This window comes from Lynx rufus, unplaced genomic scaffold, assembly GCF_022079265.1.
Source record: "Lynx rufus isolate CCGP_SWC_20201006 ecotype Redwood Valley unplaced genomic scaffold, mLynRuf1.p SCAF_8, whole genome shotgun sequence".
Classification (NCBI taxonomy): Eukaryota; Metazoa; Chordata; class Mammalia; order Carnivora; family Felidae; genus Lynx; species Lynx rufus.
In genome coordinates this window covers 13,997,153-14,020,215 of record NW_025814896.1, presented here as the reverse complement: position 1 = coordinate 14,020,215, position 23,063 = coordinate 13,997,153, and the positions used below count along the sequence as shown (strand labels likewise).

General features: G+C 52.4%; 1 protein-coding gene across 2 annotated transcripts in view; it reads left to right on the top strand.

Moving 5' to 3' along the window:
* The window catches only part of EYA2 (EYA transcriptional coactivator and phosphatase 2), a 180,052-nt gene extending 162,800 nt beyond the window's left edge, over positions 1 to 17,252 (top strand). The window contains exons 12-15 of one of the 2 annotated variants that reach the window (XM_047069003.1): positions 3,998 to 4,112; positions 5,044 to 5,165; positions 10,262 to 10,362; positions 17,172 to 17,252. In XM_047069003.1, coding sequence (XP_046924959.1) covers positions 3,998 to 4,112; positions 5,044 to 5,165; positions 10,262 to 10,362; positions 17,172 to 17,252 — 419 coding nt within the window. The remainder of the gene's footprint in view (positions 1 to 3,997; positions 4,113 to 5,043; positions 5,166 to 10,261; positions 10,363 to 17,171) is intronic. The other variant, XM_047069004.1, reaches the window with a different exon arrangement.
* Positions 17,253 to 23,063: the final 5,811 nt, after the last annotated feature.

Genomic DNA, 23,063 nt, shown 5'->3' with positions numbered 1-23,063 from the left:
ACCACTGGGGGTGGGGGTGGGGTGGCCTCACCGCACGTCGTCACCAAGTGTGGTCCCCGCACCAGCAGCACCCGGAGACGTGCTGGACCTCAGCGTCTCGGGCCCTCCTCGGACCTGCCGAGTCTGAGGCTGGGGTGGGCCGGCCCGCTGCTTCCATCACGCCCTCCGGGCGACACTTGTCACTCGCTGGAGCTGGAGGGCCTGTGGCTTGGCGCTTGCGGCTCAGACGGCCGGTCACCTTGGACGTCAGACTCTCGGGCCCTACTCTAGGCGACTGAGTCAGAATCTGCATTTTGAACAAGATCCCCACGTAATTTGTGGAAACATTGAAGCTGGAGACGGACTGGAGGCCACTGGTTCTCATATTGGAACCACCGGAGGCATTTCCAGGTCTGGTTTTCTAATTCCTTGTTGAGAGAGAAAGAGAGAGAGAGAATCCCAAGGAGGCCCCGACTCCGGGTTCCATCTCACGGCCGTGACATCATGACTCGAGCCAGAGTCAAGAGTTGGACGCTGAACCGACTGAGCCACCAGGTGCCCCCGGTTCTGACTTTCGTGGCTGCAGCCTGGGTCGGAATCACAGAATTCGGGCTCAGGTGTGCAGTCAAGGGGACAGCCACCAGGGTCAGTAGCAAGAGACCATTGGTTATCACACTGAACAAGAAGTCTGGACGCGGCTTTGGGCAAGCGCTAGATCACTATTTCTAGAACTCTCTAGGCCAGTAGCTCTTAACAGGAGGTGATGCTGCCTCTCCCCAAGAAGGCATTCGGGGGCGTTTCGATTGTCACAGTGTGTGGAACCAACCGCTGGCCCATAAAGGGAAGAGGTCTGAGCAGGCAGCCGATAGTGTTGCCATATACCCCGTGGCCCCCAGAGTGTCTAGGGCCCCCTCCCCCAGCCCCAGAAAGAGTCCCGGAAAGAATTTAGGGTCTCAGACTGCACAGGACCTACTTCGCGTCCCAGTGCCTCCACTTTCTAGCTACCTCCCTGAGCCTTGGCATCTAAATCTGAGAACTGGGGATAAAACTAATTCTGTCTCCCTGGGTTATGGGAACGTCTGTTGTTAATGGGCACGAAAGTCATGACTCTGTGCCTGTTAGATAGGGGGCACTCGGAAAATGGGAGCATTTGTCCTTAGTTCCTTTCAGTTTTGCTTGGGAGTTTTTCGAATTCCTCTCTGCCTTCTGCTTTCTCCAGACGGACTGTCGGTTTTTTGGGACGGATTTTCTGTCTCGTCCTGAGCGCTTACTGTATGCCAGGCTCTGTGATGAGAGCTTGTCATCTAATATCTTATTTGCTCTTTACGAGACCCCCATAAGGTAAGTGCTTTTGTCCTCCATGTTGTGTAAAGGTGGAAACTGAGATCAGAGACGTTAAGTAACCTGCCCAGCGTCACACAGCCCAAGTGGCAGAGCCACCGCAACGGAGTGCCAGGCCGACTGCCTCACCACCTCTGCCCACACTCCGTGGCCTCTCACACCCAAGTGTGTGGACTGTGAGAGGGAAGCAGAGAGCGGCAGAGTCAGCCCTGCTTGCTCACCCACCCCTACGTGGAGAGAAGAGGGGAGCAGGTGTGCTTGGAATAGGGGAGACGGGTGGAGTCGGCCAGTAGGGGCCACCATGGGCAGCCCTTCCCTTCCTCCCCCCACCCACCTCCAGTCTCTGCATGGTACTCCCCCTCACCTCCCCCAGCTGTTCCCGCATCACAGAACTAGCCTGGGGAGGGCTGCAGCCCCCAGCCTGGGGCTCACCACACACCCAGGAGCCCAAGGGTTTTGGAAGTTGTGCTCAGAAAAGAGACATCTGCAAGATACAGGGTGAAGATAGAAAATGCTTAACAAGGGGCGCCTGGGGGGCTCAGTCCATTCAGCATCCGACTTCAGCTCAGATCATGATTTTGCGGTTCCTGAGTTCGAGCCCCCGTCTCGGGCTCCGTGCTGACAGCTCAGAGCCTAGAGCCTGCTTGGGATTCTGTGCCTCCCTCTCTCTCTGCTTCCTCCCCGCCCCCCATCTCAAAAATAAATAAACATTAAAAAAAGATTAACCAGTCAGCCTCCAGGAGGCAGGGGCTGGGTTCAGAGAGAGGCCTTTGCCTGATTTCACACCTCCCTCTACCACATCCTGTTGTACCCCCCAGCAGGTTACTTAACCCCTCTGTGACTCAGTTTCCTCATGTGTAAGATGGGAATAATGACGCGGCCCAACTCATGGGATAAATGTCAGGATCGTGTGAATTCACACGCGGGAGACACTCAGAACAGGGCCGCCGCACCGTGAGCACTTCTTAAATGTCGCACGTGTCCGGGGAAGGAGAGCAAGTCCGAGGCAAAGCCCCAGGTAGGGGGCAGGCAGACAGAAGCTCGAAGCATGCTTCCTAGCAGGTGCCAAGTCGGAGTGGTTGACGGGCTGGCTACCCATGGCAGCACCCGGGGGAAGCCTCTTGCGAAACATTCGGCACCGCGCCCCTGAGAGTTTGCATTGTTATTAAGTGCCCCAGCTAAGGGGCCGTGGGGAAGGTACAGAGAGAAAGGAAAGCCAGGGGCCACCTGAAGCATTCCTGTCCCACTGAGTGCATTCTCCCTGGTTCAGCATCAACCATGCACCAGCCCCTGCCATACAGTACCTCCCAGGGGCTGGTACCATGGTGGTGAACAAAGCCGGGGCTTGGTCCCTGCCCTCACGGAGCAGACGGCATAATGGCTGAAGCAGACGTGGAACACGTAATCACACAGATGCGTCTCGAATTATACCTGTGCCAAGTGCTGTAAAGAAGAAGTACAGTGTGTTGGCAGAGTATAACATAGAGCTGACCGGGATAAGCCTTCCAGAAGAAAGGACGCTGGAAATGAGTGTGAAGTATTTATGCAAAAAGGGAAGGTGTGGTCCAGGTTCTGAAACGAGGTGTGCAAAGGTCCTGAGACAGGAACAGGCTTGATGTTCCAGGGGACAAAGAGGAGGCCACCGGGATGGGAATGGAAGGACGTCAGGGCAATGGCGAGAGGGGAGATTGGCAACCTCGCAGGCACGTGGACCGTGGAGTCTGAACTTCATCTTAAGGGCCTCGACGACTGACAAGATGATGATCAGGTTTAGAAACACCGTAGGGTGGGCTCTGGAGGTCTGCCGCCTGGCTGCCAAACCTGTCTCCATTATGTCCTCCCTGCGGTGAGCAAGTCCGTCAACCTCACGCAGCCTCAGTTTCTTTACCTGATTTACACAATGTTATATGCCAATTATATCTCCATTAAAAATAAATAAAAAGAGAGTCCCCCTCTAGGGTCACTGTGAAGATGAACGAAATAAATCATGTTAAGAGCCCAGGACCCTACACATAGTAAGCACTCAATAAATGTTAGTCCTTTTTATTTCCTTATCCATTTTTTGTCTCCACTAATAACAGTATGAACTCAATCATCTGCATTTTTTGTTCATCTGTGTATGCAGTGCCTATTACAATACTGAGCACACAGAGGGCACTCCTGAAGTCTTGGTTAGATGGATGGATGGATGGATGGATGGATGGACAGAGGGATGGATGGATGGATAGATGGATGGATGGACAGAGGGATGGATGGATGGATGGACAGAGGGATGGATGGATGGACAGAGGGATGGATGGATGGATGGACAGAGGGATGGATGGATGGATGGATGGATGGACAGAGGGATGGATGGATGGATGGACAGAGGGATGGATGGACAGATGGACAGAGGGATGGATGGACGGACGGATGGATGGATGGATGGATGGACGGGTGGGCAGAGGGAGGGCTGGAAGGATGGGAGGGCGGATGGGTGGATGAATGGATCAATCAGTAGATGGGTTGATTGACCCATCAATCCCAAAATAAGATTAAAATCACTGGATTAAAGTTGACCTTGGGTGTCATCTGATTTGAAACCCAGAGAACCAGTAGCTACACTCCCCTTCCCTAACCACTACCGCCCAGACTTCTAAAATAATAACTAGCCCATCTTTTTTTCCCTTGTCCATAGGCTTGATAGGAGCTCCCAAAAGAGAGACTTGGCTACAGCTCAGAGCCGAGCTGGAGGCTCTGACCGACCTCTGGCTGACCCACTCTCTAAAGGCGCTCAACCTCATCAATTCCCGGTAGGTGGGAGCCCCCTTTTTCCTTTGCGCCCCTGAACGTTCCCCGATTTGAGGGTGGTGGCTCCTCCGTTTCCACACTTGGGAGAACTGGACTCTCCAAATTCTCATCTGCAGGCTTTCCAGACATTTGACAAAGCGGAGGTATTATCAGACACCAGGGACACCTTGTACCGTAGCTGAGCAGACAGGGTCCAGCAGAGCCCGAACATTTGTACGTAGGTCCACGTTGTCCCATCCACTCTTGCCCACAACACCCACCAGTCACAACACCCTCTAAAAACCATCTTATAGTAGACCGCAGATCATCTGGCCCTTACGAGGTACGGAGCGTCCAGTTTCATTCTGGGCCTCCCAGTAAGTTGCCTCTTGCTCCTAAATAAGATCACCTGGGCCAGAGGACAAATTACCGTCTGTGCTATAGCATCCCAGAATCTCGCGACGCCACACACGAATGGTCACAAAATGGCCGCTGGCTCCATCCTGCTGATGCGTCTCGTTTGACGCGCACTCTGGCCCCAAGATGGGAAAGTAATCCATGGCTCCCGGTTTCTGGATTCTGTAAAAATCTCAGAACTGGTAGGTGCTCCCCAGTTCGCCCCAGCCCTCACCACTCCCTGTTGTCCTACACCTGATCCACATTACTCTACATCACCGATAGGCAGCTGCAGCTGCTCAAGTGCGGGCCCCGCAGGACACGTTTTTCTAAATAAAAGTATTGCACTCGTGTTTCAGTGTGCCAGGCAGCCCCGGGCTTAAAGGAGAGGAACAGCTGAAAGACCTTTGGGCCCCACTCTCACCTGAACATGACTTAGCCAGAGCTCCCAAACCCCACCAGAATGCCTGCCGACTCCAGGCTCAGGCTGCCGGGTGACCAGGCCCGGCCCGGCTCTACCTTGGTGTTCTGACCCACGGTCTTTTTCTCCGTCCTCAGGCCCAATTGTGTCAACGTGCTGGTCACCACCACTCAACTAATTCCTGCCCTGGCCAAAGTCCTGCTGTATGGACTGGGCTCCGTGTTTCCTATTGAGAACATCTACAGTGCAACCAAGACAGGTAGGGAGAACCCAGACCTCGGGGTGATGCACAGAGGGTGGGTGAGGTTAGCTCTCCATCCCTCGTGTGAAAGGCTTAAGGAAAACGGCATTAGGAAAGCTAAAGAACTTCCTTGTCCAGGGCCATGACTCAGATCCCCAGAACAATCCCACAAACCACGCGCTTCAACCTCAGCCTCCAAAGGAGTTGGTTAGGACCATATTCTAAAGTGTGTGTGTTAGTTAGGATACCTGCAAAGCTGCTGTAACGAATACACCCCCCAATACACGGGCTGACTTCAGAATCAAAGCGTATTTCTCCCTCACGTGTCAACAGACCAGAGACGAGTGATCCAGTCTAGTGGGGCAGCTCTGTCCTGAAACTCACCCAGAATCCCAGGTCGTTCCCATCTTATTTTTCCACCATCCCCCATGGGTTTATTCTCATGTGTGTGGTCAAATCAGAATCCTACCACATTGTCATTCTGGCTTGGGGGGGGGGGGGTTGCAGAGAGGAAGGAAAGAGATACACTGTACTTCTACTCACCTCCTGTTGGCCCCAGCTTAGTCACATGGCCATGACTGTTTGCAAGGGAGGCTGGGAAATGTAGTCCATAGCTAAGCGCCATGACCCCAGGTAAAAGTCATGGAATTATGTTACTAAGAAGAGGGAAACAGTCCTCATCACAGCATGGCACAGGCTGTGATTTTAATTCTAGGTGGTTACAAGTCACCAAATAATCCTAAATCTAACCTTGAACCACACAGAAAATGTTTGGGTTTTTTTTTAATTCTCTTTTCAGGAGAGAGTCTCAATTTAGTGTTCTCCTGCTTTAACACCTCTCTTAATACTTGAAAATCTCCGGGGCACCTGGGTGGCTCACTCGGTTGCGCATCCTCCTCTGGTTAAGCTCATGATCTCATGGTCCTTGAGTTCGAGCCCCACGTCAGACTCTGTGATGACGGCTCAGAGCCTGGAGCCTGCTTCGGATTCTGTCTCCCTCTCTCTCTGCCCCTCCCCCCACTAGCACGCACATGCACTCGCTCTCCCTCTCTCTCTCTCTCTCAAAAATAAACGTTAAAAAAATCTTTTTTTAATTTAATTAAAATAAAAATAAAAGACTTGAAAATCTCCATTATTAACAGAGAACAAGCCTTAGGCTTAGAGCTTCCATCAGATAAAAGAATTTAATAACTAGAAATTAACAGCATCATTTATCATCAGGGCAAGTCATATTGGTTTTCTTGGGGAGGGGGGTCTTCTTACATGACCTAAAACTGTATAATAATACAAAATAAATCTAGTTAGTTCAGACTTTTTTTTAAGTTTATTTATTTTGAGAGAGAGAGCGTGCACATGTGTGTGAGTCACAGCAAAGAGCCCCACATGGAGCTTAATCTCATGAACCATGAGATTATGACCAGAGCTGAAATCAAGTCAGACTCTTAACTGACTGAGCCACCCAGGCACCCCAAGACGTTTTTAATTAGAAATCTTTACCCTTGTTTTCTTCTGTGGAAAAAAAAAAAAAAATTATAGTATACTTCGGAAGCAATTTTCCCAGAGCAGTTTTTGCCTTTAGTGGAGTTCTAGATCTGAACGTTACCTAAAAGTGCCTTTCGATTTTAAAATCCTGGACACCAGGCCCCGGGTGGCCATTAGAGCCTCTGCAACGGGACCTGGTGAGCCTGTCATTTTCTTTCTGCACAGTCTACTCGTGTGCCTTTGCGGCTTAGTTAGAACCTCGTTTTAAGATATTTTTTATCATGAGGTGCCAGGGTCGCTCAGGCGGTTAAGCGTCCGACTTCGGTTCAGGTTGTGATCTCATGGTCCGTGGGTTCAAGCCCCGCGTCGGGCTCTCTGCTGACCGCTCAGAGCCGGGAGCCTGCTTCGGATTCTGTGTCTCCCTCTCTCTACCCCTCCCCTGCTCATGCTCGCTCTCGCTCTCTCTCTCAAAACTAAATAAAGATTAAAAAAAATAAAATGAAATAAAATATTTTTATCTTTAATTATGGGAAAATACACATACAATTTACTATCTTAACCATTTTTAAGGGTGCAGTTCAGTGGTATTAACCACATTCACATTGTTGTGTAACCGTCCCCACCATCCATCTCCAGAACCCTTTCCATCTTGTAGAACCAAAGCCCGATCTGCATTAAACAGCAACTCCCCAGTCCTCCCTGCTCTCAGCCCCTGGCGACCACCCTTCTACTTTCTGTCTCTGCGAATGTGACTCCTCGTATAAGTGGAATCATATACTACTTGTCTTTTTGTGATTGGCTTGTTTCACTTAGCATACTGTCCTCAAGGGTCATTTCCATGTGGTGGTAGGTGTCAGATTCCCTTCCTTCTTAAGGCTAATAGTCCGTAATCCGTTCCATGTACATATGACATTTTTTGTATCTACTCACCTGTCAACGACGCTCGGTTGCTTCCATGTTTTGGCTGTTGCAAAATAATGCAGCTGAAAAAATTAAAAACAGAACTACCCTATGACCCAGCAGTTGCACTACTAGGTATTTATCCAAAGGACACGAAAACGCTGATTCAGAGGGGCACGTGCACCCCAATGTTTATAGCAGCAGTATCGACAATAGCCAAAGTCAATGTCCATTGACTGGTGAATGGATAAAGAAGACGTGGTGTGTATATATATAATGGAGTGTATGTGTATACACACACACACACACACACACACACACACACACTGGAATATTACTCAGCTATCAAAAAGAATGAAATCTTGCCATTTGCAACTATGTAGGTGGAACTAGGATGTATTATGCTAAGCGAAATAAGTCAGAGAAAGACAAATACCATATGATTTCACTCATATGTGGAATTTAAGAAACAAAACATAGGGGAAGGGAAGGAAAAATAAGATAAAAAGCAGAGAGGGAGGCAAACTGAAAGCCATTCTTAAATACAGAGAACAAACTGAGGGTTTCTGGAAGGGAGCTAGGTGGGGAGATGGGCTAAACGGGTGAAGGGCATTGAGGAGGGTGCTTGCTGGGATGAGCACTGGGTGTTATATGTAAGTGATGAATCGCTACATTCTACTCTTGAAACCATTATTACACTATATGTTAACTAACATGGATTTTAATTTAAAAAATATATATATACTATGTATTTTTAAATGATAAAAGAAATATCAACTTCAAAAAAAGAATGCTAAAGGCACAATTCAACTGTAAAAAAAAATGTGTGTGTGTGTGTGTGTGCATGTGTGGTGATTCCATTCTGTATTTAAATGAATTCGTTTAAGTAAAAATAGAAGTGTGAGTTGATTTTTTTCAAGATTACCTAACAGTGATTCCCAGATTTGGTCCTAACTGTTAATGGTAGTTCTGGAGTATTTGAGAAATTCTGGTCCAGGGTAGCGCATGTCAAGAGACGATTCATGAACAAACGATCCAGCCAGTGGCCACATGGGCATCCTGTGATAGAAGTCTTAAAGCCACAGGTTTCATATAACAGCATCTTTTTCCTGTAGATTTTGCACAAAAGGAATCTGTGACCCAGACGCGTCTAAAATATTTGTCCCGCCCATCGACTCTGTTTCCACGTCAGAGGCATTAAATCCCATCGGGGAAATGTTTTAGCCACTTGCTTCCCACCTGGGGAGCCTGAAGGTCAACGAGCTGAGGGTGATCCAGGTGGGGACCGCACAGAAATGTGGCCTCCAGCTCCCTGTTTTAACTTGAAAAGCATTATTTTTTCCCAACGGTCAGGTTTCTGCTCTGATGATGCCGCATAACAAACGCTCAGGGGCTCGCAGTGTGGATTTCTCACTCATGGGTCTGGGGCGTCTGCTGTGGCCCCACTAAGCTTGCCTCCAGGTTCCGCTCTGTTCCATATGCGCCCTCACTGTGGGACCAGCGGCCATCAGGGGTACGTTCGTCTCATGACCGTTGGCAGACGTGAAGGGGGCCAAGCCACACCACCCACACGCATTTCCCGTGGCAGGTCCCGAGCATTCGGGTGTCGGTCAGAGCAAGTCACGTGGCCGACCCAGTATCAGCGGGGTGGAGAATGGGCTCCACCTGCTGTAGGGAGAGGCGCTGCATGGTGGTAACGTCATTCTGTTAACTCACAGTTGTGATTCACAGCTCGGCACCCGGCCTCTGCTCCCACAGAGGAGAAAGCAGGCACAGAGGGATTAACGGTCTGCCGCAGAGCTCCTACCTAGAGCAGGATAAGAGAGCGGCTCGGAGCTCAAGCAACTGGGGCAGGCAGCCTGGGTTCAAATTCCGGACTGTGTGCTTGCTAGCTGGGTGTCCCAGGCAAGTGACTTGACCTCTCTGTGCCTCAACTTCTCTGTCTGTAAAAAACTGGATGATCAAAATACCTCTCAGCATAGGACAAAGGGGAATCGTGCGTGCACAACATCCAACAGTTCCCCGCAGAGCACGAGTGCTCAAACATGACAGTTGTTTTATTATTATTATTATTGTTATCGCTACTACTGGCACTACTCCTCCAGTCCTTTTCAAGGCACTTCACGGGCCTCAGTTTCTTCATCTCTAAAATGGGAATTCTATTGATTGCAATTTCATAAGGATTGCCACCATAGTAAATGAATAATGTTAAGTCAGTGGTTCCCAAACGGAGCGGGGAGGGGGAAAGCAGTTTGCCTCCCAGGAGATATTTGGCAACATCTGGAGACATTTTTCGTTTTCCAACGGGAGGAGGTGCTACCGGGGAAGCTGCTGCACATCACAGCGATCGGGGCAGCACCCCCAGCACAGAGTTACCCAGCCCCACGTGCCAGCACCGCCGAGGCTGGGAAATCCTGCTGCAGAGTGCTTGGGATACGGACAATCCAGTGAGTGCGGCTACTTTTAGTCGCGCTGTTCTCGTTACTCTTCCTGCACTTGCTCACACATCAGGATGAGCTAAGATCCGAGTCCAGCTGCGGCTGCCCACGCAGCTGGGCGGAAGGAAACTACAAAGAGGTGGTCCTCACCGGGTCGCAAGGAAGACGCGGGCAGGGGAGTCGCCCTGAGGCCCGAGTCTGTGGCCGCGGCTGCAAGCACTTCCTTAGCGATTACGAGTCGCCACGGTCCTGGGTCCCCAGCGTCTTCTCTCTCTTTCCTTCCTGTGCGTGCAGGGAAGGAGAGCTGTTTCGAGAGGATAATGCAGAGATTCGGCAGAAAAGCCGTCTACATCGTGATCGGTGACGGCGTCGAAGAGGAGCAGGGGGCAAAAAAGGTACCTCGTCCGCCTCTCGGGCCGCAGGGCCCTTTACCCAGATTTCCTCCACTTCCCAGGCAAAGGCTGGGTCCCCTCCTTCCCAGGCTCTTAGCTCCCAGGCCCCCTCCCGTTTGCAATCGCAGAAGCATCCTGAGTAATTTCCTTCTGCAAATCCCCCTCGGTGCCTTTGGCTGCCGCCCCTGGTAGCCCTGGATTTTTTCTGGGACAACTGCTCGGGAGCCCGGAGACGCTCTGTCAGGGCAGGCTGGTGGGGGGCTGGTGCACGTGTGTGCGCTTTACTTCATACTCACTGATCATATGTTCCAGGAACCCTTCCCAGTTAATAAAGACAGCATTAAGCTAATGAAAAAGAAAATCCTGCATTTGTGATCTCGGGCCCATGAGGAGAGGGGCAGGGGGCTCTGGTGGCCGCAGCTCTGCTGTTGGAAAAGAAACAGCTGCCAAAGCCCTGGGTCTGGACCTGTCAACAGCATCCCAGAGAGCCTGCCGCCCCCCACCCAGAGGCCTGGGAAGTGGATCGTTAATGTCACAGAGCTTAATTGGGAGGACCTGGTTTCCCCCTTCCCTCCCCAGCGACGGATTCCAAGGAAATGCAGAAACGTTCGGGGTCTTAGTGGACAAAGCCTGAAAAGAGAGGGAGGGCCCCTGGGGTCCCAGGAAAGGGGGCCGGGGGCGGAGCTAGAAGCCCCCCCACCCCCACCCCCACCTGCAAGGTTCCTCCCCTTCCCAGCCCCTCCGGACTCCACCTTTAGGCCTCGGGCTTCAGCCGCACTTGTGAGGGAAGAATTCCCTGATCAGCTACCTCTCTGGTCTGTCCAGCAACTACCTCCCCGCCCCGTCCATATTCGGTCCTCGGGGCCTGTGTGAGGGGTGGCTTGAAGGCGGACCCTCCAGCTAGTGCGTAAGCTCCATTAGCTGGGCCTCCGCCACCGCCACCGCCACCGCCACCGTGTGCCCGCAGCTGTCACGGTCGCTGGGGAGCCTGCAGTGAGCAGAAGGGGCAGGCTCTCACCCCTCCCTCAGCTCACAGCCTGGGGGCAGGCATGTGTGTGAGGCGGTGGCCAGAGCTTTGGAGAAGACTAAAGCAGGGACTGCGAAGGGACCAAGGGACCGTGGGGGCGGGACAGGTTGCAAGTGTGGTCAAGGTAGGCCTCGTGCTGGGGGTGACAGGAGAGCAAAGACAAGAGGAGGAGAGCTAGTGAGCCAAGTAGATCTCAGAGGGAAGGCAGCCGTGAGCCAAACCGACTGAACCACCCAGGCGCCCCCTGAGCTCTCCTTTTTAAAGCAGATTTCTTTAACTTTAAAAATGGATTGATTTAGGGGTGCCCGGGTGGCTCAGTCAGTTGGGCATCCGACTTGATTCCAGCTCAGGTCATGATCTCACATGGGATGGAGTCCCACGGCGGGCTGTGTGCTGACAGTGCAGAGCCCGCTTGGCATTCTCTCTCTCTTCCTCTCTCTGCCCCTCCTCTGCTCCCATGCCCCCCCCCCGCCGATAAATAAATTTTTTAAAAATGAATTCATTTAGAGAGAAAAATGTTAAGTAACTAATCAATCGTGATAGAGGTGATACACAAGAAATGACCAAAACAGTAGCATGAATCACATGAATTACCACGCGTGAGTGCTGTTCCAGAAACGCTGTGCCAGGTCAAGAGCATGGTCTGTGTGATGAGACGATCCGCTGTCAGTGTCTCTAGCGCCCTCTGTCCAAGCTCAGACCTGAGAAGTCTGCCCTAAGCATGTGACGGTGATCAAAATAAAGTTTTGCTTCTATCCCAGTTGGACTGGAGAACCAGCTTAGGCCTGTGGCCCCTGGCACCCCTTGCCTGCCATCCGGCCATCACCCAGAGGACGACAGGGCCGTCCGTGGAGGTCCTGACACTTTCCCGCCTTCTCACAATCAGAGAGGGTTTGTTAGGACAGAGTAAGCAGTAAATTTCTGAAATGAGCCCTTTCTCTCTAGAAATGAAATGCTAATGGACGATATAACCATAGTGTCCAAAAGGCCAAGGTCCGATGTCATCGGACAGAAATAAAGGGCAAGTTATTATGTGCTCACTTTACCGTGTGCTTCGGTATGTAAATGTTCGGGCACACAATCCCAATGCTTGTGCCCGTAAGTGCCGTGGCTGTGGGTGCGACCTGGCAAACGCGGAGGGACACGGGTGCAGTCTCGACCGTTCACGAACCAGGTCGGGTGCTGCTGTCCTAACGTGCTTTCTCCAAACTGCTGAGCAACTAACTCATGGAAAGATTCCGAATAGAACAAAATACAGGTTTCCCTTGATTTACCCATTGCACTTCTGGAAATTCAGGTTTGCTTGAGAGCATGCACAAGCTACTCTGTGTTTATATGTGACCTATAAAATGTGGGGTCCAGTGATTACGTACGGGTTTCTCCTTGCTTGAATATCTGATAGCACATTCGAAAATCTCGAAAGTCAGGTCCAAGGTGTGTGAGAGGGGGTCGGACACGTGCGCCCCCGCCCCCCGCCCCCGCAGTGCCCCCAGACCATTAGGGGGGTCAAAATTCACACCTCCGGAAACTTCCGCACTGACCCCTCGAGGGCAGGCTTTTCCTCCTTTGAGAACAGCTAGTCTGGGCTCACCTTCCTAGGCTGGGCCAGGCACCTCCCTGGCCTCACCCTCCCGCCAGCCCTGCTCCCACAGAAAGATTGTGACGGGGAGTGCATATTCTACCCTAAATCCGAGCTCTGCCGTTTTCGGCTGTGTGGCCTTCGGCAGATGACGCCCCCTCTCTGAGCTGCCTTTCCTTATCTGGGACAGCTGCTGCGAATCTGCACCCAGGGCTGAGCAGAGGAACCATGCATAGTGAGTTCTCACCAGCCCGAAGCTCTGTCAGTATTCTGCACACGGCAGTGGGGTGGGGGAGGAGAGATAACACAACCTTTAGAAATTCAGGAGAGCTTCTCTCTCCGGGGGAGCCAGGGGAGAGAGAGAAAATACGAATGCTCATTTGCACATAATTGTGAAAACTCACCCAAATCTCTCGTTTGCTTGCTGCGAGCCCATGGGAGAAGCACGTTGCTGCGACCTGCGGAGCGGGTGGGGGGTCCCCAGCAGGGACTGGGCGGGAGCATCTCAGCAGGGCCGGTGCCTGGAGCGGGGCTGGGGTGGCCGGAGATGGCCGGCAGCAGGGTACACAGTAGAGACGCCGCTCCCTCGGTCCCGTAAAAACATCCACAGGCTTCCGGGACCCAGGCTCCTTCCGTGTTGTTGCTCTGCCATTTCCGGTGCTGCTCGTGCCACCGCCTACGTCCACACTGCGGCGACCGGGGAAGAAGAGGGGGAGGACGCCTCTTCCCCTGAAGGGCGCTGGCGGTCCCGGGGGACCCCACGCTGCTCGCGTCCCATTGGCCAGATCTGAGTCACGTGATCCCACCTGGCTCCGGAGCCCGCTGGGAGATGCAGCCTTTAAAGGAGGCCGCTTCTGCGAGAGGAGGGGGGAACGGATGATGGAGGCCGCTGGCAGTCTCCGTCGCCACGGGCCTGTGGCAGGGCTGTGACCGGCACCTCGGGGCGCCTGGCCTAACCCCGTGCCCTTAACCACTCCTCCTGATTACTGACCTCATCGTTTTACTTAATCCTCAACCCTCCCTGCAAAGTGGGTATCGTTGGCTTCAGTTTACAGAGGACGTATCTGAGACCCAGAGAGGTTAATGAACGCACCTAAGGTCACACAGCTGTACACGCCAGCGGATGTGTGTTTTGCTCCAGATGCCAAGCGGGAAGGGGGTGGACCTAGGAGTTTCGAGCACTCCCCCCCCCCCCCGCCTCCGAGCTGGTCAGACAAGAGAGGGCACACACACCCCTGTATACTGAGCTCCCCCCCAAAAAACCTCCGCCAGTGTCTAAAGCAGCAGCCCCAGCCCATTAGCGAGCAACGCTGTGCACCAGCCACTCTCCCGGCCTGATGGATGGGAGTCATTAGCCCAGGCTGCCGGACACCCGAGCAGCGTGAAATACGGCGACCGGACAAGGGGCTGTGACTGTTCGGGCTGACAGGATTGTTAATATCTCCATTTTAGTGGGTCATTTGTCTCCACCTCTCCACCAGTGATAAATCCACCTGCGCTCTAGGGCTGGGATCGAGGTGGCCGAGACGTTCTCTTCCACCTTTGCTCATTTCGTCCCAGAAAAATGAATTACACTCTTTAAGGGGAGACAGGATTGGCCGGGCAGGAACCAAAATCCATCTTTGCAGAGAAGGGAAGGTTTGGCTGAGGTGAGGAGGGGGTCGGGGAGCTGGGGCAACAGGAAGGCATTAAAGAAATGGCATCTGCTGCCCGTGATGGGTGGCGTTCTGCTTCCTTTGAGGGAAAGAAAAAAGGATGTGTTCACTGAGGACTTAGAGAAACTCACTTTGCCACTTCCCCCCTCCCTCCTCTTCACTCCTTCTGTGTGTGTTTCTTGAGCACCTACGATGTGCCAGGAGCCACGCAATGCAGTAGCGGACGTGACATTCCAAGCCCCAACTCACCTCAGGGCCTTTGCACTGGCTTTGTCTTCTGCCTCGACTACCCAAACACACAGGTTTGCACATCCTTGCCTGCTTAAGTGTCACTCCTTAGAGAGGCCTTTCCTGACCCAGCTATCAGAATAGATGTCCTCCCCCAGCTGCTCTCTGCCCTGCCTCCCTGCCCTGTCTCCATCACAGTGGTCACAAGACAAAACCATCTTGGTCATTTCGTGCCTCTGGATTTCTTATCTGTGGCTCCAGCGAGAACCCTGTGTGTGCGTGCACCACCCCTGCAGGAGGCTCCAGGGAGGGCACAGCAGTGGACAGAGACCCCGCCTTCGGGATGCTCTCCCCGTCTCAAGATCCTTCACTTAATCACATCTGCAAAGTCCCGTTTGCCGTGTGAGGTCACATATTCACGGGTTCTGGGGATTGGGACCTGGATGGACATCTTTGGGGGCTATTATTCCGCCTGCCACAGTCGAGAAAGGTAAAGATCAACAATGATATAAAGAATTCGCAGAGTGATACGTGCAGAGTCCCCAGAGGCAGGGAAGGATTTGATGGGTTCCAGGACCCAACAGGATGCCTGTATAGTTTCTAGCCTGTGGATGTAGAATCTCAGAGGGCAGGACTCGGGGCATCCAGATGTTCATCAAGCACCATCTGTTCACTTTGTAAATAATTTGAGGTCAATGGCTGTCTGGAGGACGCTCAGAATCTCTTAGCTGCAGGTAGCAGAAAGCCCATGTAATGACGAGCTAAACACTTGCTCACCTAACAACCTTAGAAGATGTGCCCCAGCTTGTTTTTCGCCAAGCATCCCTATCTATCATCTTGCTCTGCCTTTCTAACCATCTTTGGCTTTTTTCGTTTTTGATTTGTTGCCTCATGATCTCAAAATGGCTGCCACAGCTCCAGACATCACATGCCAACGTGACACCATCCAAATAGGATGGGAAAGTAAGGAGGAAAGTCTCTTCTCCGGTGCCGCCCTCTAATCCTGGAGGAAAACCTTTCCCAGAAGCCCCTCGCCCCTTCCTCCTGGGCTTTCAGTGGGTCGCAAGTCAGGAGGGATACAGGACACATCACTGGCAAACAAGGCCTGGCGTTGCCACAGCTTGCTTAGAAATCATAACTCATCCCCTAGGCCTGGGCACAGTGCTGCCAAATTCGGGGTCCCGGAAGCAAGAAAGGAGAGGGGTGTTGGGCAGGCAACAACTTTAGCCAATGGTTAAATTGTCCAGTGATAAAAACGTACCCGGCCTTCTCCTCCGAGCCTGACATAACATCTCTGTGGCTCAGTCTCCTCATCTGTAACACAAGACAGGGTGCCTCTCTCGGAGATCAGTGACCTGGTTCAAGGAGGTGATGCGTGTGACACGTTCAGCACGGTGCCTGTCACGGGACAGATGTTAATGATTCTGTGATGACGGTGATTATGATGCTAATTAGTTCTGGCTTGCCGGTGATTGAACTTCGGTTAAATCCATTTTTTTTCTTTCTCGTCCCCCACTTGCGAAAGGTGCTTGTGTTTTTGCCTCCAGGTTTTTTGTTGGCTTGGGCGGCTTCAGGGAGCAGTAAACACAGAGCACTAGCCCAGGGTCTGACTCCGCAACGGTAGATTTAAGAGACTATTGTTTGATTTTGTTTTAACGTTTATTCATTTTGGAGAGACAGAGAGAGAGTGCGAGCAGGGGAGGGGCAGAGAGAGAGAGAGAGACAGAATCCAAAGCAGGCTCCAGGCTCTGAGCTGTCGGCACAGAGCCCGACGCGGGGCTCGAACCCAACTGTGAGATCATGACCTGCACCTACGTTGGACGCTTCACTGAGCCCCCCGGGCGCCCCTAAGAGACTATTATTTAAAAGCCTGGGTATCACAGGCGGTCTCGCTGGGACCCGCTCGGTCAGTTTAGATGGAGATTAGCACATGTCAGGGAGGGGTGAAAGTCGCAGGAGCACCCGGTGGAGACTCTGATGGTGAAGTAGCAGGATCGAGGCCAGTGTTCTAAGAAGGACAGCTTTGTCACTGCGTGACTTCATTCCGGGTCAGCGCACCGCCGAAGGCCACGCCGGGCAGAGCGTCAGTTAGTGTCCCAGGGAGCACAGGCCCCGAGGGGAACAGAGAACGTGTGGCCGGACCGGTGGACCCTGGCCAGACAGGGGGTCTGCCTCCTGGCTCGGGAAACACCCACGGGCCACGCTGACACGGGTGGACTTCTCATCGGGCTCCAGCTGTGGGCACAGGGAGGGGGTGGCCGGCGGGAGGCGCCGGGCAGGGCCATAACCCAGCGGCTGGCGTCCTGTGTTCCTTCTGTTCCAGCACAACATGCCCTTCTGGCGGATATCCTGCCACGCCGACCTGGAGGCGCTGCGGCACGCCCTGGAGCTGGAGTATCTATAGCAGGACCCCCGGCCTCGCCACCTGCCACCCCGGGTGCCTCCCACCCACCCGGGGCCCTCGCCTCCCCCGCCTCCTCGCCAGATGCCGGACCCCGGGCGCGGGCCCCGCGGCCGAGGGGACGTGCCTGGCGACCGTCTCAGAAGCCGTCCTTGCAGTCCACGTGGGTCCTGAGACGCAGAGTGCCCGGCAGGGGCTTTGGGATATTTAACTTTGGAGGAAAGGGCTGGCTGGGAGTCCGGGCTTTTCCACAAGACTCAACGGAACAAAAGCGACTTATTGCTGATTTGGGGGAGGGCTGGCGGTGAGGAGGGGGACGGGCTTGGGTTTTACTTTTCCTTTTTAATTTATGGACTGATCTCACTACTCCGGTATTACGCTCTCGTGCCTGTGTTGTCGGTTTTCTTAGTCGTTGGCTGGGCTTGGTTTTCTAAACTGGCATGCGGGGCCGTGCAGCTCTAACTGAAGCGCTCTCGGCCCCAAGTTGTGCTTTGGGGGGACAATCATTCCTTGAACAATTGGTGAGGGAGGCGATTCGGGGCTGATGGGAAGACGGTTGCTTATCTTTGTTTTTAAGGACCTAACCTGACGTCATGTGGACAGTGCACGTGCCTTATGCTGCCATCTTGTTTTCTAGGGGGAGGGGACCCTGGGGAGGCGGCGGTACTTTGTGACGGATAAAAGGCATTAAATAAACCCACGTTTACATTTTGAAGTGGGGTAGGGTGTCGCTACTTTATGACCACTCTTCTTAAGGCCTCCATTACGTCTGTTTTAATAGGCTTTAGTAGACTTCGAGCCATCCCCACAGGAAGATGTTTGGGTGACACAGATAGACCTGCCCCTTAATCCTGACATTAACCACCTAGGTGGTCAACTACTTTTCTGCTGTTGTGACTAAATGTCCAAGGCTGGGTCTGAGGGAAACTGGGAGGCCACAGTCTGTAAGGTAAGTGTGTTAGCCTGAATTCTAGAGGACTCAGGGCTCCCAGTGGTCAAGGACAGCATCTTCCTCATTCGGTATACTCAGTGCCCATAAGAGCCTGACACAGGTACAGCAATTATTGAAAGTTGAATGATGGATGGATGGATGGATGGATGGATGGACGGGTGGTAGATGGATGGATGGACGGATGGATAGATGGATGGAGAGACGGATGGTCAGATGGGGGATGGATGGATGGGTGGACGGATGGTAGATGGATGGATGGACGGATGGATGGATAGACAGATGGATGGTCAGATGGGGGATGGATGGACGGATGGATAGATGGATGGAGAGACGGATGGTCAGATGGGGGATGGATGGATGGACGGATGGGTAGATGGATGGATAGACGGATGGTCAGATGGGGCATGGATGGATGGATGGTAGATGGATGGACGGATGGAAAAATGGAGAGATGGATGGTCAGATGGGGGATAGATGGATGGATGGATGGATGGGTAGATGGATGGATGGATAGACAGATGGATGGTCAGATGGGGGATGGATGGATGGATGGTAGATGGATTGACGGATGGAAAAATGGAGAGATGGATGGTCAGATGGGGGATGGATGTCTGGACGGATGGGTAGATGGATGGATAGACAGATGGATGGTCAGATGGGGGATGGATGGATGGATGGTAGATGGATGGACGGATGGAAAAATGGAGAGATGGATGGTCAGATGGGGGATGGATGGATGGATGGATAGACAGGTGGATGGTCAGATGGGGGATGGATGGATGGATGGTAGATGGATGGACGGATGGAAAAATGGAGAGATGGATGGTCAGATGGGGGATAGATGGATGGATGGATGGGTAGATGGATGGATGGATAGATAGATGGATGGTCAGATGGGGGATGGATGGATGGATGGTAGATGGATGGACAGATGGAAAAATGGAGAGATGGATGGTCAGATGGGGGATGGATGGATGGACGGATGGGTAGATGGATGGATAGACAGATGGATGGTCAGATGGGGGATGGATGGATGGATGGTAGATGGATGGACGGATGGAAAAATGGAGAGATGGATGGTCAGATGGGGGATAGATGGATGGATGGATAGACAGGTGGATGGTCAGATGGGGGATGGATGGATGGGTGGGTGGTGGATACCTAAGATTCCCCCAGGCTATCTTCACTGTTTCCCCAGCAGTATCTTGCAGCTCTTGAGAACAATCTTAGCCTCCCAGAAGTCTGGACATGACTCCAGAACCTCCTGACAGCCCAGTATAAGGACAGAGACCCAACAAAGTCCTCAGGTCAACCTCTGAGGCTGAAGGTATCTGCCTATCCAAGGGTTTTAGAAATCAGAGGGCCGCCATTGGGATTCCTTTCAGTTGCAAAGGACAAAAAACACAACAAAGGGGCTTAAACAAAACACAAAACAGAACCCTCTGGCTTCCTTGACTGACAAGTTTCGGGATGCGTGACCTCAGTCACCCCCCCACACTCCCATCCCAAATGCAGAACTCAAAAAATGGCTTTAAAATTTTTAATCCAGTCTTTTCTCTCCATCCTTGGACTCTTTAATTTGGTCTCATTTATAGGCAATAGTCCACATGCCTATGGCAGATTTCCATCGATACAGCATTAGTTCCTAATGCTCACAGTTGGTGAGGTTGAGCCCCGCATCAGGCTCTGCGCTGACAGCATGGAAACCTGCTTGGGATTCTCTCTCTCCCTCTCTCTGCCCCTTCTCTGCTCGCACTTTCTCACAAATAAATAAACATAAATAAACAAACGAACGCTTTTTCTAATGACTTAATTAAAAGAGGGTCACTGTCACTCATACGTTGAGATGCCATTTTCCACATCAGATTGACAAAAGTTTGGAAGCTGTAGGACTCCTAGGAGCAGAGGAGCTGTGGGCCCTTCGGACGCTGCTGGTGGAAGCTGAAATTGGCACTTTGCACAACTCCTAAAGAGGGAAAGTCGGCAATATTGATCCAACTTGTAAATCTTACCAGCAATTCCGCTTCTGAGAATTTATCTACGGCTCTATCTACGTAGGTGTGAAAACTCCATACAGACTTATTTTCTACAACACTGTTGGGAATAGCAAAGAATGAAACAACCCAAATAACCCATCAGTGGTGAACGGGGTTAGATTACAATATGGCCACGTAATGGAGTACCGTGCAACCACGAAAAAGAGCAAGAATATTCCTATGGATCTGTTTGGGAAGATCTCGTGAACATAGAAGTACAAAGGGCCAGTTTCGGAATGGCACGTGGCACTTTTTGCATAAAAATGAGGAAAAAGTAAAACCTGCATGATCATATCGGCAGAAGGAAACTTGGGAAGAAGATATAAGAAATTAATAAAAAGCGACCCGTAGGGACTATCAGACATACGGGTAAGGGGCAGAGTGCCTTATTTATATATTTCATGCTGTGAATCAGTTACTATAAGACTGTCTTAAAGATCGGGGCGTGCCTGGGTGGCTCAGTCAGTTAAGCGTCTGACTTTGGCCCAGGTCATAGTCTCACGGTTCGTGAGTTCGAGCCCCGCGTCGGGCTCTGGGCTGACAGCTCAGAGCCTGGAGCCTGCTTCGAATTCTGTGTCTCCCTCTATCTCTGCCCCTCCCCCACTCACATTCTCTCTCTCTCTCTCTCTCTCTCTCTCTCTCTCTCTCTCTCTCCCCCCCCCTCCTTCAGGAGTAAATAAACATTAAAACAATAAGATAAAAAAGAAAGATCACAAAAAGAAAGGATCTGTCCAGTGAAACATTTAGGGTCCAAAATGCAGCCTCTTGTCCAGGGGGTAAACACTGAGGGTCTTTCTGTGGGTTGAGACTTTCTGTGACTTTCAGAATACCCGGGGTGGGGTTGCAGGGTCAGCGATGGGGGTTTCTCTCCTCCTCAGACGCTCGCTGGAGTCCAGAAGGAAGCCTTGGGGTGATGCAGCAGAGTAACCAGAAAGGTGTGGGGGGTGCTGTGGCCACATCCGAGCAGGTGGCCCTGGAGCTCAGTCCTGGATGGTGAGAAAATCCAGGGAAAGCACTCCAGGGGGAGACACAGGAAGTACACAGCTTGCGGGCAAGCAAAGCCTCGGACCTGGAGGGAAACAAGGGGAACCCGGAAAGACTGGAGCTGAGGACGAAGGTCATGGGGTGGGAAGGTAAGGCCCCGGCGGGTGTGGTTGGATCCTTTTGGTTCTGAATTTGGAGTTTTACTGGAGTTGGCATTTGATTCTCAATCCGATGAGAACACACCCGAGAGTTCTAATCAGGAGAGTGGCCTGAGCTGATTTACATTTTTAAAAAATCACCCTGGCTACTGGGGGGTGGGGGCGGGGGGGGGGCACGGATGGTTTGGAGGGAGAAGGATGGACGTAGGGTGTCCGGTCAAAAACAACTGGGGTTCCTCATAAACTTAAAGGAGACGTTTAAATTTCATTGCATAACCTACACACACAGTTTCCCCGCACAAAACTCAAGCGTGCGTCTTGATGCATTGTTACCTAGGATCACACCGGGTAACCACCACTCAGACAAGACGGAAGAGGGTTCCAGGTCCCCAGAAGGCTCCCTCGCGCCCTTCCCGGCCTCTACCCACATTCCACCGCTGTCCCGATTCCTGACCAGTCAGTCTCCCCACGGCGCTTTCAGCCCCCGTCGATGCCAGCTCAGCGCTGGTGAAGCTATGCCTGCCGGTGACCACCAGAGGGCAGTGCGACCCCACAGCTGGCCGGAGCCAGCAGGTGCCACTTCATTAAAAGGCCTGAAAATGCTGGGCTGCCCTCGAAAAGGTTCAGAAAGCACTGCCATCAGGCCGTGCCCATGCTTCAGCGATGGCTTCGACGAAATGGCAGCGCCGTTGACACTGCGTCCAGGCCTAAGACTTGATCCATTGACCTGCCGTGGCCACGATGGGGATCCCAGCAGACAGCTGTGTCTACGCGGAAAGGCAAAGGGACGCGACGGCGGCCACAGCCCTGCGAAGGGCAAGAACAAGCTGTTCCCGTGCTTAACGATGTGTGTGCGATCAGAGTTAAAGCTGTTTGGGAAAAAATGCCCGGATTTCTTTTTATATCCTGAAGTCCGTTCAAGGGCAGTGCTAAGCCAAATACAGCCAGATACGGACTGTAAAATCCAGCAGGGAGTATTTGGCCCCAGATGAAGTACTTGGTAAGCCCTGGCTGTGGGTGAGGTGCCCTTGCAGACCCCACCCCCTACTCCATGGGTAGCCGAGTTGGCAGAGTCCCTGGCCTCTTTGGCCGTGGCCCTCGGATCCTGCCGGCCACCGGGCGTGGTTGAATGAGAAGCTGCAAACGCAAGCCCGGCTTCTGACATCTATTAAGCACCTGCTCTGTCCCAGGCACTGGGCTAAGCAAGCCCTCGACCTGCATTAGCTTGTGCCAGTCTCACCACCGCCCGTGGCCCTGTCTGGAGACGAAGGATCGTGTGGTGATCAGGCCGTGGACACTGGGTTAAATCCCAGTTCTTCCTGTTACTATCTGCGGGAACTTCACCCTCTGGACCTCCCTCTTCAGCTGCAAAACGGGGGTGACAGTAGAACCCACCTCACGGGTCATCGACAGCACCAGATGCACACAGACACGACCAGCACTTGGAACACTGGCTCTCGGACTTTTCTGACTGCGTTCCGCAGTCAGAGAAGTCCATGTTCCATCAGACCGAGGACCACGTATGGATGTGTACGTGTGTGTGAATACGAATGTGTATGTATCGTGTGTGTCTAAAATAGGTTTCACAAAGCGATGCCCACCCATATTACCATGATGCATCCCGTTACATTCCATCCTGTTCTATTTCGCCCTTAAATGATGCAGGTCACGATGCACTAGATCA